This window comes from Phocoena sinus, chromosome 13 (genome assembly GCF_008692025.1).
Source record: "Phocoena sinus isolate mPhoSin1 chromosome 13, mPhoSin1.pri, whole genome shotgun sequence".
NCBI classification, from domain to species: domain Eukaryota; kingdom Metazoa; phylum Chordata; class Mammalia; order Artiodactyla; family Phocoenidae; genus Phocoena; species Phocoena sinus.
In genome coordinates this window covers 35,911,828-35,927,243 of record NC_045775.1, presented here as the reverse complement: position 1 = coordinate 35,927,243, position 15,416 = coordinate 35,911,828, and the positions used below count along the sequence as shown (strand labels likewise).

At 36.4% G+C, this 15,416-nt stretch overlaps 1 protein-coding gene across 3 annotated transcripts in view; it reads left to right on the top strand.

Moving 5' to 3' along the window:
• LRPPRC (leucine rich pentatricopeptide repeat containing) overlaps positions 1 to 15,416 on the top strand; it is a 106,691-nt gene that overhangs the window by 85,948 nt on the left and 5,327 nt on the right. For 2 of the 3 annotated variants that reach the window (XM_032652712.1, XM_032652711.1), the window contains 6 exons: positions 4,420 to 4,508; positions 8,139 to 8,343; positions 10,397 to 10,536; positions 10,673 to 10,788; positions 13,228 to 13,302; positions 14,565 to 14,649. In XM_032652712.1, the coding sequence (XP_032508603.1) occupies positions 4,420 to 4,508; positions 8,139 to 8,343; positions 10,397 to 10,536; positions 10,673 to 10,788; positions 13,228 to 13,302; positions 14,565 to 14,649 (710 nt within the window). Of the gene's footprint in view, positions 1 to 4,419; positions 4,509 to 8,138; positions 8,344 to 10,396; positions 10,537 to 10,672; positions 13,303 to 14,564; positions 14,650 to 15,416 lie in introns of all 3 variants that reach the window. The other variant, XR_004352827.1, reaches the window with a different exon arrangement.

Below are 15,416 nucleotides of genomic sequence, written 5' to 3'. Positions count from 1 at the left end.
TCCTACAGTTACTTTTCTTGGAAAATTATTATCTAAACACTGTCCACAATTATCAAAGGTGTTTTGAAACAACAGTGATTTGGGAGGAAAGGGTGGCAGAAAAAAGAGAGGAACATTTTGTGTTGAGAATTGGGTATGATTAACTGAGGAGATGGAAGCAAATCTTTTTCAAGTCTTTTAGTCCTGAGGTTGGTCACAGAGACCTCTGAAATACTTCCCAAAAGTACAAATTATAATTCTTTCATTTTAATTGGGCTTGTTCTAGAATGGTGAGCCTCACATTCTGGTAGCATAAACAGATAACCCACCACCCACCTCAAAGGTTCTGACTCACCTGATCTGGCGTGGGGCCCAGGAATCTGCATTTTACTAAACACCCCAGGTGAGTCAAGGATCACGTCTTAAACATTTTGATCACATACCATTATCAGTGAGCTGTACTACTGTAAGTATGTGATATGTAAGTATATTATAGAGCATACTCCAAAAATAGCAGTTTTTTGGAGAATAAGATTTAAAAATAGAAACTTAAACATTTTCTTGTCTCACCTTAGAGCATTCACACAGTGTGCATACCTCTTGCTGGAGACCCCTGATCTAGAGTAGTTTTTCAGATTGCATTTATAACCTGTTAGTGGATCATGGACTCTCTTTAGTGGGGCAGAATCAACATCTTTTTTAGTTAAATAGAATAGAAAATATCAAAGCATTCCATGTAGTAGAGATATTTTGTGAACATTTGCTTTCAGTTATATGTGCATCTGTATATCAGTGCACTGGTATGTACCGTAAAACCTCATTTCTTACTATGTCTGACTGAGAAGCTTGATCAAACAAGTGTGAAAGCTGTTGACCTAGAAGATGGTTATAAGCACAGCCCTTCTATTTACACTTATGTCCACAACCTGTAAAATGTAGGTTTATCTTCTTTTCTTCCCTCCCTCTCTAGATGTTCATGAAACCTTTCTGTACTCCTGAGGTTACTTTTATCTTCCCCTGTGTTATCTTCCAGGAGTATTTTGTAGCTGCCTTCCCCATGTAGTTGTGTGGGTCCAAAGAGATTCCTAGATGCCAAGCTTTAGAATGCCCAGAGGCACTTAATCTGGGGATCTGTGCACATCCTTTTCTTTGAACCAATAAAACGTTATATCTGACTATGAAGAATCGTATCTTGGGTTAGATCTACATTGGGTACTTTTGAAAATAACTCTGGACTGGGAATTCAGAAGCGGAAGTTAAGAGTTCCAATTCTCTGTTACTGGAGGAATGTCGTATAACTTCTCTGGATTTGTTTCCTGGTTCCAGCGTTGCCAGTGTTCCACTAGGTCATCTCTTCCCCTTCTGGCTCTGCATCAGTGATCAGAATGAAAAATAATTGTTGCTTTTTTTTTTTAGAGGCATCTTTATTGTAATATGGTGTGACCAAATGAGCTACTGTAGCAAGTGGTGGTACCCCCAGTATTATTCTGGCATTACTACTCTATTATTACTCTATAAATATACTCTATAAATAGCAGTCTGTTACAGTTACCTACATGATGCCACCTGTTCAATCTTAAGAGCAGTTGTTTTCTCTGTGAACTAATGCAGTCTTTGTTTTTGCTGTACCTTTGCTGTCTCTAATGTATTGCGGATTCACATGACTACTAGTGAGATTTCTGCAGTTTAAGAATAAGAAGGTTACTTAACCTTCCCAACAAGTAATGGAACCTCAAAAGTAACAGATGCCTTTAAAATTTTTGAAAGAAAAAAAGAATGACTTTCTTTCATTTTTAGTTAGAATTACAACATTTCCTTGTGTTTCAAAATAAAAATTTAGGTATAGTGAATTCTTTCAAGGGAGGGGAACTGCTTATTCATAGAGCAGTAATGGTTATGAATTGTTATTTTAAATCTCTGTTAACACTGAACTCTATTCTTAGGAAATTTGAGAATCCTGTGGTGATTAGCTCTGCTTTATCTTTCAAGAATAGCACTTCATTTTCTCTTGTTCCTACTAGCTTCTTATTTTATTCTGTCTAAAAATAATGCTAAATTAATAACTGATGGTTTTTACTGGATTGGCCGGTTTTTGTTTTCCAAAGTAAGATAAATTCTAATCACTGCCTAATGTCCTATGTGCGTGTTATATAAGTACAATCCATAGACCAGTCATAGCTCTGAAATCTCTAATATGAAACTTTCCATGTGATACTATCTTCTTTGGTTAAGACAGTAATTTTTGCAGTTGATTGTAAGTTAAAAGATTGATACCCCTTCACTCTGCAATTTTTTTTCCTTTATTTTAGCAGTTCTAAAAATGAAAAGAAAATCTGTGCTGTCCAGTCCAGTAGCCACTAGCCATAAGTGTCCACTTAAATTTAAATTATTAAAATTAAATATACTTAAGGTTTCCACTCCTCCATCACAGTAGCCAAGTAGCCACATGTAGCTGGTGGCTACCGTATTGGACAGCATGGGTAAAGAATATTCTCATTATCACAAGGAAGTTTGATTTGACATCTCTGTACTAGATTTTTTTCCAAAAGGAAAGATCAAAATTATGATTCAGAAGTAAACTTCTCTTATTTTATTGTATGAATGAGTAGACTGCAGAATCACCAGTACCTTCTGTAGTTTTTCTCCCTTTGCCAGTTTGGAATATATTTTGGTTGTGATTGGTCAGTTTCTACATGTGTAATATATGTTCAGCATGTAATAGAGCTGGGGAGAGTTTTCTTCCTATTTATCCTCACTTTCAAATGTATATTGAATACACACCTTCTTGAGATAGCAAGAGATTATTAAAAGAAAAATGTTCTGTGTTTTGAGATTTTCAAAAGGTTTGACAATCAAGTGTGATGTCAGAAGTTTTGCTGCCTTATGGTTTTAATGAATTTTAGGTAATATTTTCAAGTAAATATGGTATAATACATGTAATAATGTTGGCATAAGAAATGAGCTTAATTTTAATAGTGTCTGCTTGTTTATTTAATCATGCTAAAGATTGAGGAAGTAAATCCTTTATTTTCTGCAGTTTATAGTCTCATGTATGAGTTTTTGACTTAAGAGCTTTGACAGATGGGATAAAGGAAAAAAGTCAAACTGAGCAGTGGGTGCTTTGGTGGGATTAAGAGGATCGTTGGGGGGATAAAAAAATCCTTCCCCCAGGAACAGTAGGGGGGGAACCTCAGAGGCCGAAAGTGACTGAGAGGATGGGCACATCATGGTGTCTTTGGAGGATTTTCTTGGGATTGACGAGAGTAATTTAGCAGTGACCCTGCTTTTCTCGCAATCTGCTCAGCTTAGATGTTCATGTCGGTAGGCCGAGGTTGTTGGCAGCAAGATCATCACTGAGCTTGATAAGGCAAATGGCAGCAATTGCTTTTGCTCCTTTTGACCTGTGGAGATTTCCTAATCGGGAGATAAAGCCTAGGGGCATTAAGGATGCTGAAATTTCATCACAGGAGATATGCAAACCATGTAGCAAACAAATCATCTCTGGCTAGGGTTCTTCTTCTTTCTTTCGTTTTTTTTTTTTTTAATTATGTAGGTTTTAGTCATAAGAAAAGCAAGTTTTTGCTCTTGAGTTTTAAAAAGTTGGGGGGGGTTTGGGCTTCCCTGGTAGTGCAATGGTTGAGAGTCCACCTGCCGATGCAGGGGACACGGGTTCGTGCCCCGGTCCGGGAAGATCCCACATGCCGCAGAGCGGCTGGGCCCGTGAACCATGGCCGCTGAGCCTGCGCGTCCGGAGCCTGTGGTCCGCTACGGGAGAGGCCACAACAGTGAGAGGCCCGCGTACCGGGGAAAAAAAAAAAAAAGTTGGGGGGTTTCAAATTTAAGGCTGGGACAAGATTGTGTGAAATTTTACATTTTAATGTAGCAGTGGTTTTAGTTCTGCAGTATGTTCACTTTTAAAAATTGTATGTATCTAGATGACAGAAATTTGAAAATTAATCAGCCAAATGATATGGTGCTAGTAATATGCTTTAGTTTATATTTAAAATATAAAGTGCTGAAAATAAATGCTCATTTTTGTTGCCGAAAGAATAGTTTTACATTTTATAATTATGGTGAGTGTAGAAAAAAGAGGAAAAAGTATCCAGCTTAGGATACAGCAGAACAATGCAGGGCATGCAGTTATTTTAGTCATCTAATATGTCAGCATTCAAGAATCTGAACCGATTGTTTAAAAAAAATCTTGTACTTTGTTTCTTTTGTTGCTCATTTCCAACTTTGTCATCTGTCAGAATGCAAAAAAAAATTATCCTTCTATAACCATTGACAGGATAACACAAAAGCTGTCTCCAGGTCGATATTTTGCAGCAATATTTTTAACATATGAACAGTAGTTTTTATAATTTCACCTTGGTGCTCAACCATTTATTATCGTATCAGAAGCATGTCAGTAATTCCTTTCTAAATGTCTGCTTCTTTTAGCGCTGAGACCCACATCAAGGGCTTCACACTGAACGATGCTGCCAACAGCCGCCTCATCATAACGCAAGTTAGGCGGGATTATTTGAAAGGTATGTCACAATGCTTGACCTTTACGTCACATTAATGCCTCTGCAGATTTTTCTTGTAACGCCCTTCGAATACTTGGATAAAGGAGTCCATTTAGCAAATTACCTGCTTATCAAGAGCCTTTTGTGGTAGCTGAGAGACGTAAATTACTGTACATGCATTTATAATACAGCTTGAATATGAATGTACATGTCATTTGACCACTTAGTCCAGTTTCCATTCCATTTAACACAAGATGGGTTTTCTTAAGATGAATCACAGCTCTTCAGACATGCAAAATTTGTGTTGCAGAAGGAGAGAAAGTACAGGCTTTCAAGTGCGTTAAAATTCACAGCACAAGTCATTTGGCTTTGGAAATTAACATACTTTAGAGCATCTGAAACAATTCCCAGCAGTTGTTTCTTGCATATTGTGTTGGTTGTATGTGAGTTAGCAAATGAGTTAAATTGAGTGTTAAATGTGTGGGATTGTGCACCAAGTGATTATAATATTGATTTTTAAAACTTAATCTAATACTTTTTTAATAGTTCATAATACCAACAGCAGTAAGATACAGTGTTTGTTTGGAGTTTCGGGTTTCGAGCTTTTGAATTAAGAGGATAACACCAGAAAAATGTGGAGATGACTTTGGGGAGGGTTGGGATGAGGCCATTTGTTTGGTAGAGGCTGTTTATGGGCTTGCAGAGGAATGGATTTGGATCGGATAGTCTTATGAATGAGCTCCCAAGGGGAAAAATGATGAATCTCTTAAATTTAGATAAGCATCTTTTCACATTTAATTTTACATTTGAATTTTAGTTGATACAGTAACACCATGGTTTTGCCGATACAACAAAAGACACTTAGGAACTCTTTAAGGAAGGTTGAAACAGCTCTTTAACCGTTAAATATATTGCCTAGTTTTTTCCTCACTCTGTATATACTCCTCACTTGCATGCTTATAAAATAATTTCACATCTCTGAAAGTTGCTAATTGTGCAGCTTTAATGTTGCCTCTAATGCCTAGAGGTATTGGTCTTTGGATGTCTTCCTAACTGGTTAGGACTGAGTATGTAAGTGATCATTTCTGCCTATGCAAAATTGCTGCCTCAGTATTCTACAGGCAGGACCAGCCTGTTAGACAGCTTCAGTCATAATTGAGTGTTGTAGGGCTTGCTATTAAAACTTTAAAAGCTTTCATTTTCTTTGCAATAGAAGAGGCTTTTTGGCAAGTAGATATTTAGAAACAATTTTTTTCTACTTTTCGAAATTTTATTTTTTGGCCACGACACGCAGCATGTGGGATCTTAGTTCCCTGACCAGGGATTGAACCCGCGCCCCCTGCAGTGGAAGTGCAGAGTCTTAACCACTGCACCTCCAAGGAAGTCCCTGATAAACAATTTTAAAACATTGAAAAATTAAACTTGCTCCCATATAAATAAGTTCACTTTTATAAATGACATTTTGTAGACATGGAGATCAGAATAAAACACTTTTTTAATTTCAAGGAGTTAATTTTTGAGCTGAATCTAATCAGTGTTTAACTTGACTGCTATCCCACTTGTATGTTAGGTACCCTGTGAAGACAACAAGAAACTATGATATAATTTCACATCTGTTTTCAGCTGTTCACCTGGAGGTTGGTTGAGAGTAGAAGCTATGAACCCACCTCCCAATGCCTCACCACGGACTAACCTACTGTGGTCATTGTCAAGGACGGGAATGCTGTTGGCACTATCCACATCTCCTTATTTTGTTCCATGGCTGACTAGAGCTCCCAATTAAAAAAAAAAATTCAGGTTGCTTTTTCTCAATTCCAGCTAAAGCAGGAAGAAAAATAAAGCCAGTTCAAATGCTGTTCTGGAATATTAATAGCTGATACATCACACAGTTGCAATATAATCAATATTACTAGTAAATTAGGTGACAGTATGATAAGGACTTGGGGAGGGGTGTGGATGGATACTGCTTTTGGTGTCCCGTAAATCATGAACTGTCCAGAAGTCCAGCCCTGTATGGGAATATGATTTCGGTTCCAAGGTCCCATGCTCCCTTTGGATAGACATAAAGTGATCTCTTCTCCTCTATCCTCCACTGTTTCACACACACATGCACCCATAGATGCAGGATCTGGGGTGGTTAGATTCTTGGGTTGGTGTCTTAACAGTATGACCTTGGGGAAATTATTTAAATTATCTGTGCCTCAGTTTCCCACATATAAATTTGTTACTTACCTCAGAGGGTAGTTGTGAGTGTGACTGCTTAATACTGTGTCTGGCATGTAGTAAGTGCTCAACAAATGTAGTAAAAGCTCAGTAAATGCGCGTTACTATCATCACCATTGTTATCTTATTTTTGTTGCTATTTGATCCACTGGTGTGGGAAGATCCTTCTGGCTGACAATATTCTTGGCTAATAAAAATATTCCATATTATCTGTGTATGACCACCAGTTAAAATTTTATCAAGTTTATTTTCTATAGATAATACTATTAAAGTAGTATAAATAACATTTTTTGTTTCCTGTATGTTCGTGTGTATTTATAAAATTTTATTGAATATGCCTTCTAAGCTGCCTATTTTCCCTTTTCCCCATTTGAGAATCACTGGTTTAGAATGTAGATTTGGAGTAATAATAAATTGTTTATTCAGTAATAAATACTTAAATTCATGATGTCTTTTACTGTATCACTTTTAATAGAGTGTTTATTACCCTTTCCCCATTCTTCTGTTAAAGATAGACTGTTATTTGGAAAGCTGCTTTGAGGGTCTTAGTTTTGTATAGGTTACACTGCTTTAATTTCTATAGAGCCATGAAGTTTTCTTTGGTAGCAGTGATTGTTGTGCTAAGTATTGCAATTTCCCTGCAGTCCATCATTTTATTTAATATAATGATTTTGCTACCCTGGCACTTAAATCAGTAAATCAGAAGGATATTCCATATTTATCCATAATCACATACTTGTAAGTATGATACTTTAAAAAAAAAAAAAAAAGAAAGAAACTCCTGAAGGGTTTCTCCCTGGGAATCTGGTGAGCTTTATTTTCTCCGAAAAATCAGTGTAAGAAAATATCTGCAAGATATGTAACCGTGTAAAATAAATTTGTTAGTGTGTAAGTTGAGTGTTCCAGTTTGGCTGCTCTTCTTGTATGATCAGTCCTTTTTGGATTAGAAAGAGACATTGTTTTCAAGAAAGAATCTTTGCGATATTAGAAGATTTTGATAATGATGAATCTTTTGAGTGTAGTAAAATCTGGGAAAGTATGAATGTGGGTAGAGGTTACATATTTTTGGAAGGCCTTTAATTTTTAGAATTTTTCCTTATTTATATTTCTCTGAACTTGTCAACTTCTTTGAAATTAGTCACTAAATGTTATCCCTGAATGGAATCCACATTCTGTCAGTAACATCTGCATTTTCTCTGTGACTTAAAGAAGAAATTTCTCTGGTCTCTGATATCTTACAGTCAAATAAATCTTTATTTTTTTTTAGGTTTCTCATAAAGTATTAATATTTTCTGTAATATAATAAATTATTCATAGCTTTTTGTGTATAGTCATTTTGTGCTCATATTTAAAAGCTAGTTTTCAAAACACATTAAAGTCAGTACGGTTCATATAAAAAAAGCTCTGTCACCTGCTCTTCTATTGTAGATGCTCTAACAACACTAAAAACAGCCTTGGATCTGGAGCAGATACCTTCTAGGATAGCAGTGACCCGCCTTATTCAGGCATGTGCCTTGAAGGGTGATACAGAAAGCATACAAGACATTCAGAAGTTGGTAAATGGACTCGAAGATTCAATTGGACTTTCCCGTATGGTTTTCATCAATAACATTGCTTTGGCACAAATAAAGAAGTAAGTATTTTCGAGCTTTCTTTTTCTCCATTGGATACTGGAAGGAACGTTATCTCAAATCCCACCTTTTATAAAACTAGGGTATTAGAAGCCGTATCAACTACAGAGGAAGTATCGATGCCAGTTGCTGATTATTCTATAGCTATCAGGGAATAATTATATGTTAACAAAATATGTTTTAGCTTTAAATTAAATCTTAAATCAACATTTATCAAAATTTTCAAATTCATAAAACTTGCTTCACGGTTGGTAACTTTTCTCATTCATACATTCCAGGCCCTTATTGAAACACTTGGTTGCAAAAGTGAAAAATAAGTTCATTTGAATGTTAACAACACTTGAAGGTGACACTCTACCAGTACATAGTGAAACAGAAGGCCTAGCAAGCTTGTTAAAAATACACATTTCCATCTTCCCCACCCTCCTACCCTTCCACCCATGTCAACACACATCCACACAAAGGGAGGTATTTAGAGATGATTCTCATACCACCATTTCTAGATTCCTTGTTGAAGATCACTACTGTAGAAGTAAATAAGAACTTGATTTTTATTAACCTCACTAGCAAAGTTAAAGATTCATGGGGGTAATAATGGAATTGACATTTTTCATGCTTTTAGAAAAAATGTTCTTTAGCAGTTAATCCTACATACATTTAATGGGTTGTGATACGAAAATGTCATGTTGGTTTTTACAGGGGTTTTTGTTCCTCTCTTTGGGCAGAGAAGAGGTTTTGTTTTGTTTTTCACCCTTTTAAAACTATTTCCCCAAATAGAACTTTAAACTTTTCCTTTAATAAGAAAATGTGATTAAGTTAGAAGATCCAGATAATTATCCAAGTCTTTGTTGCTGCACACGGGCTTTCTCTAGTGTGGCGAGCAGGGGCTACTTAGTTGCGGTGTGCAGGCTTCTCATTGTGGTGGCTTCTCTTGTTGCAGAGCACGGGCTCTAGGCGCACGGGCTTCAGTAGTTGTGGCACGCGGGCTTCAGTAGTTGTGGCTCACAGGCTGTAGAGCACAGGCTTAGTAGTTGTGGCGAACGGGCTTAGTTGCTCAGCGGCATGTGGGATCTTCCCGGCCCAGGGCTCGAACCCATGTCCCCTGCATTGGCAGGCAGATTCTTAACCACTGCGCCACCAGGAAGCCCCTGGATGAAATTTTAAATGTTACCATATAAACAGAGTTTTATATGAGGCCGAGAATATGTTTTTATTCACTATTAAATAATTCTCTAACTAAAACCCATAAGAAAACTTTATTATAATGGTGTACTCATTTTTAGAGAATTCTTGTTTTAGGTAATAATTCCAACATAAAATTGATTATTTGGATTTCGAGTGCCATATCATAACTGTAAAGTATCAATTAAAGAGCATCTTAACCAAAAAGATAGTCATAAAGATAATTTTTTATCATAACTTGCTACATAAGGCCATGTAATTAATTTTTTAAAATAAAAAGTGTGAAGATACTTTTTTCTGAGAATTTTAGTATAAATTGAATATTTTTCAAATGTTATGTATTACCTGACAAAAACTAATTGTAGTGACTGTGGGTTGAGAGACATGAAAATATACCTTTTAAAGACATCATCAGCATTTTTAAGAATCCTAAGATGTAATACATTATCTTTACTTCATGCACTAGTGACCAGTTGCAGATTATAATGCCAGAGTTATATAGCATTTAAACAAGTTTTCATTTTACATTCCAAACAGCTGCAGAATCAAGTCTTTGAGATACAATAATTTTTTAAGTTATTGTCTTTAATTCTTTTCTATATAGTTGTTTGATCTTGTCTCTAGAGCAGTTTTTAAAAATAAGCAGCTACTTCAGTTACTGTAGCATAAAGCACCCAGTGATTGCTTGTGCCACCTAAATGTGATTGGGTTCAACTTGCATAGTGTTTTTTATCTGGTTAATTGTAAATATATTTCCTTTTTTTCGTAAAATGCTTGCATGTGTGAATCCCAAAGTACTCATACTGAAACTGCCTGCAATATTAATACTAAAAGCAAATATTTCCTTATAATTTATTTTACTTTCTTTTACAGCAGTAACATAGATGGTGCAATAGAAAACATTGAAAATATGCTTACTTCAGGGAACCAAACCACGGAACTTCAGTACTTTGGCTTGGCATACTTATTCCGAAAAGTCATAGAGGAACGGTTGGAACCAGCACTTGAAAAGAGTAAGTTAGCTGTTCTAGCCAAAGGACACAGAAGCACTTTTCCTCTCTAGTGAGTCTGCACTGACTTTCTTTGGTGGATGAGTTAGTTATACCACTGTTTAAATGAAAGATTTTTCTTACCTGTCATTTTTTTCAGTAAGCATCATGGCAGAGAGATTGGCCAATCAGTTTGCAATTTACAAACCTGTCACCGATCTTTTCCTTCAGCTTGTGGATTCAGGCAAGGTGGATGATGCCAGAGCTCTCCTACAGGTAATGACCCACCATACATGGAGCAGTGGGGCTTGTGGCTTGTGAGAAGTCAGTTAAGAAATTACTAGACTTAGGTGTGTGGTAGAATACCGGAAATGAAGTGTGGTGCTGCCTGCACATTTAAATTTGAACGTGAATCAAGGTTACATGACAGGGACTGGATTGTAAGTTACAGGTTGCTGGTTTTAAAGATGCCAAATCAGACTAGAAATGTCTTTAGATTTAAGTGGGGGTGGGGGAAGACATGTTTTGCCAAAATGATTTAAAGACAAATGTTTCTGTGCAGATAGGTAATGCAAAACAATTCCTTTGATTTCCTAGTTTAATTTCTCTAACGCTGCTCTATAAATACTGTGCATCACCATGGCAACACAGTTTGCAGACAAAAAGTAGGAAATGTTTGCTTTTCAATTACAGCTCCTCTTGAATACTCAGACATTCTCAGTGCCTTATTCAAGATTTATTAAGAATTTGCTTTCTATTCACTTGTGTGTCACAGACACATTAAATGACAAATGCAGGTCTCTGTGGCCCGCACTCTCTGTTAAATTAGCAATCTTCAGGGAAGGAGACAACTGCATTCATGCCATTTTAACAGCACTAAATGTAAAGCTGCGCACCAACGGTGGGTGTCGTAGCTGCCACTGGTAATGTACACAAACAGGCACCGCCGGGGGAGCTCCTTCCCAGCAGGTGGCAGTCAAACAGTCACCGTGATCCCGCCAACAGCTGTGTTTGTATAGACTCCCTGTGTCAAATTGAGGCCTGGGACCAATTTCCGGTAGTAAATAGTATTATATTCACTTAACGTTTTTGCAAGCTGCAGCACCTCTTAAGTCGTAGATAGGGAAGGTAAAACTACTCATTTGCTGGAACTCAGCTTTTGATCCTTAAAGTTCATCTAGTTTGACAGTAGAATCCAAGTCATTTTTAAAAGGAATTCCTGAGAAATTTCTCTGTGTTAACATTTTTGTAAAAAGTGTAAATTGGCACTGCCTCTAAGGCTTTTTTACTTCTGTTCCTGGAGAGAGAGAAATGCTAGTTAGTTGAGAATTTTCTTGATTGGTTTGGCATGTTTACCTTTTCTTTTCCTTAAAAAAATTTTTTGTTTTAAACAGAAAAGGCAATTTATGATGGGGATTTCAGGAATCTTTTCATTGTTTTGTTGCCTTTAGTATTACAAGTTTTATCTTGAAAAGAATAAATTCTAATGCTTTATGTTTGTGTGTACATACCTAAGTGTACCCACTCAGGGTATATGCATGTCTAGCTGGACGTGTGATAGTATTCATTCAGCTTTAACACATCATTGTGATAGCTCTTTAGGAAGTCACACTTGGTATTTCATTTACCAGCTTGTTGATCAAGGCTCTTCCTAGTGAGCAGTCCAGAGTGGGAGACAGTGGGGATGTGGCAGCTGCCTTCAGAGCTGCATGTACCCACAGTGGCCTGTCTAGGGCTCTTGGCAACAGCCGAGCGTTGCTGCAACAGCTGTCTTTTCATTTTTATCCCTTCAGTAGACTGAGGTTTCAGATGATAAACCCTTTACCCATTCTTTACCTGCTTGTCAAACAGTAAAAGATTATTCTTGCTGTAGTGAAGAATACTTTATTCACAGATGTCGAAAGCATCAGTTTATAGTGTAAATGTTCTGTGTGTCCCCAAAAGTTCTTTTTATACTAGTCATTTTAGTATTGACAGTGTTTTAAAGCTTTGAAAGAGCAATGTGCTTTTAGAAACTTAAGAGAATGACATCTGTGATGAGTGTAAACTAAAATAATGTCTTGCCATATTTGATTTTACTATAGCATCTAAGATGGGATAGACACTTGATTTATCTGGTCTGTCATATAAACTTTTTTTTTTTTGAGTTTAACTTTTGTCTCTTTCTCAAGCACTGGCTGTCTATCGCAATGAAAGCCTTTTATAAAATAGAGAGATTGAAATCAGTCCTTTTGTATGCGTAAGTGTAGGTAATTATACTTTAAAGAGAACTTGCTTTGTACATTTTAATTTTTATAAAGAAACGAGCAGTTATCTCCCTGACACCTTATTAAATGTATAATTAACCTTATGATCCCTAGCTCACTTGTGAATGCTTGGCAGTATAATTGGAGGGGAATAGTGTTTCTTTTTTCCCTCTTTCTTTGCAGTCCTAAACCTCATTCTGTGGTTGTGGAAGCGTTGGTTGAATTTTTCCCTTTGCTTTTTAAACAGACCTTATACTTGCAGCGCCAAGGACAACATGCATGAAAGCCTGGCCTAGCTTGCACTTGTTCTCTTTTTTCTTGCCTTAAAAAACATTGGTCGACTGTTAGACCTTCCTGTTGGTAATGATACATTACTGTATTATTGTGAACTTTCTTAACTGGAAATATTCACCTTGGTCTGCTTGTTTATCAAAAACCTTCACTTACCAAATAATGTTTCAATTTTTAGAGATGTGGTGCAATTGCTGAACAAACCCCAATTTTCTTGGTGTACTGTATTAGGAATTCTCGGAGATCGGGAAAGGTACGGTGCTATTGTACTTGCTGACAAATCAATAATGCTATGAGCTAGTCTTGTTCAGAGGTATTGAGTATCATGTAAGAGCTTGTCAGTTCAGGACGTTTTCTTAAAATACTATAGAGATTGAACACTTGCTGGCCTGTGCTTGTTTACTTCTTTAGATGTTGATGCAGAGTCAGTTCTGGCTCCTTGGTTGTATTGGAAATGCAGAACAAGTTCATACAGTGAATTCTCTATCCTTGTAGTTATGCATTGAGCCCCAAGAAAGGGCCCTTAGAAATGTAAGAAACAAATCCCGTTGCTTGGGTCACTGGGTAAGTTTCACAGTGCAGAAGCACTGCTGAGGGAAACACCTACTGCAGAGTATCTCCTGTCAGGTGGCTCAGGTAGAAACCATGAGGTAGATGAACCCGTTAGCTTTAAAACTGGTATGTGCCACGGATTCATGTTCTCAGTTTGTACAGTTACCTTATTTACACTAAAAGGTATGTGTGTATGTGTGAAACAGAACCAAGTCTTATTTTTGATGTTTAAAAAAAAAAGAATAAAAGCATATTTCAAAATTTTTTTTTGTTAGATTTGATTTTTCATGGTGAGTGGGCACCAGAAACCCTGTTCTTAGTTTATTTGGGCATATTATGAAGTTTTAAACTGATCACCAATTGTAATGTTTCTTTTATGTGAAACGTTTAGGTTGTTTACAACTCTGGGAGGTCTAGTTTTCCTTAATTTTCACATACTTCCCCCATACATACACACACTTTAAAAAATAATTTACCTAATTGCACTTTTTATCTCTGACTCATGTATTTATTTACAACAAACATCATTTAGAAAATATTTAGTTGTCCTTTTTTTTCCTTTCAAAGAGACTGTATAAAATGGTGTAGTATTTGCAGATAACCTACCACACATCACCTGTATACTTTAAATAATCTCTAGATTACTTATAATACCCAATACAATGTGAATGCTATGTAAATATTTGCTGGTACACAGCAAATTCAATGTTTACTTTTTTGGACTTTCTGGATTTTTTTTTTTTTTTTTTTTTTTTTTTGGTCCGTGGTTGGTTGAATCTACAGATTCAGAACCCACTGGATACAGGGGGCCGAGTGTACTAAGATATACAAAAGGGAAAATAGTCCATTAAATTGAATAGGCAGTTCTGTTGCTAGGTTTTTTTGGTATAATGTCCATATATCAGTGTTTTATTTCACTGTTCTTTTGAGTCATGGTAATGTTACCTATATTTAATTTTCTAGGCACCAACTGTGAAGTCTTTGTTAGAATTGATTCCTGAATTAACTGAAAAGGAAGAAGCATACACTTCCATCATGAAAAGCTACGGTAATAAGTTTAATCTGACTTCATTATTTAAGTGATTTAAATATTTGTAGTATAGTCAACTAAGTCTTCAGCTCAAAGGCAGTAATCCTAAATATCAGATAATTGCTTATGGTACAAAATTTATTTAGCCTTAGGATATGTTTTAAAATTGTACTTAAGAAAAATACGAAATTATTCATGTAGTGTTAACATAAAGTATCTCTGAGCATCTTTTGAGGGGCCCTGATTTGTTGAGTAAGATCCCAGGTTCCTGGAAGGACTTGGAAGTCCACTTTGCTGTACACATTGGGAACCAATCCAGTCTCTCTAAGATGTTATGGAAAAACCTGAATGAACTTTTTGGCCAACCTAATACAATGTAAAATGGGTACATATTTGAGACTGCCACTTGACTTGCCTGTTTACTCCTTCAGTGGTCTACCTACTCCTTTGAAATGACAATCACCTTAACTAAAAAGTGAGCCCCAAGGTTTTACCTGCAGTCACAACTGAAATTCTAGTCTTTTAAGCAGTTTCCTCCCTGATCGCCAGGCAATCACACATGAAAGGGAACCAGTCTAAAGTTTCCTCAGTAATCAAGATAAATGTTAGCATTTGTAAATTATGATCACCTGTCCATCTGACACCCACTGATTTGCTCACTTTTTAATGGGTAAGTAAAGAGTTGCTTTGTTGATTTTATTGTTGGCAGGACACCAGACTGAGCAATCAGAATTCTCCATTTTTCTACCCTTATGAGTGGAACATATTTCAAAATAGTGCTATAA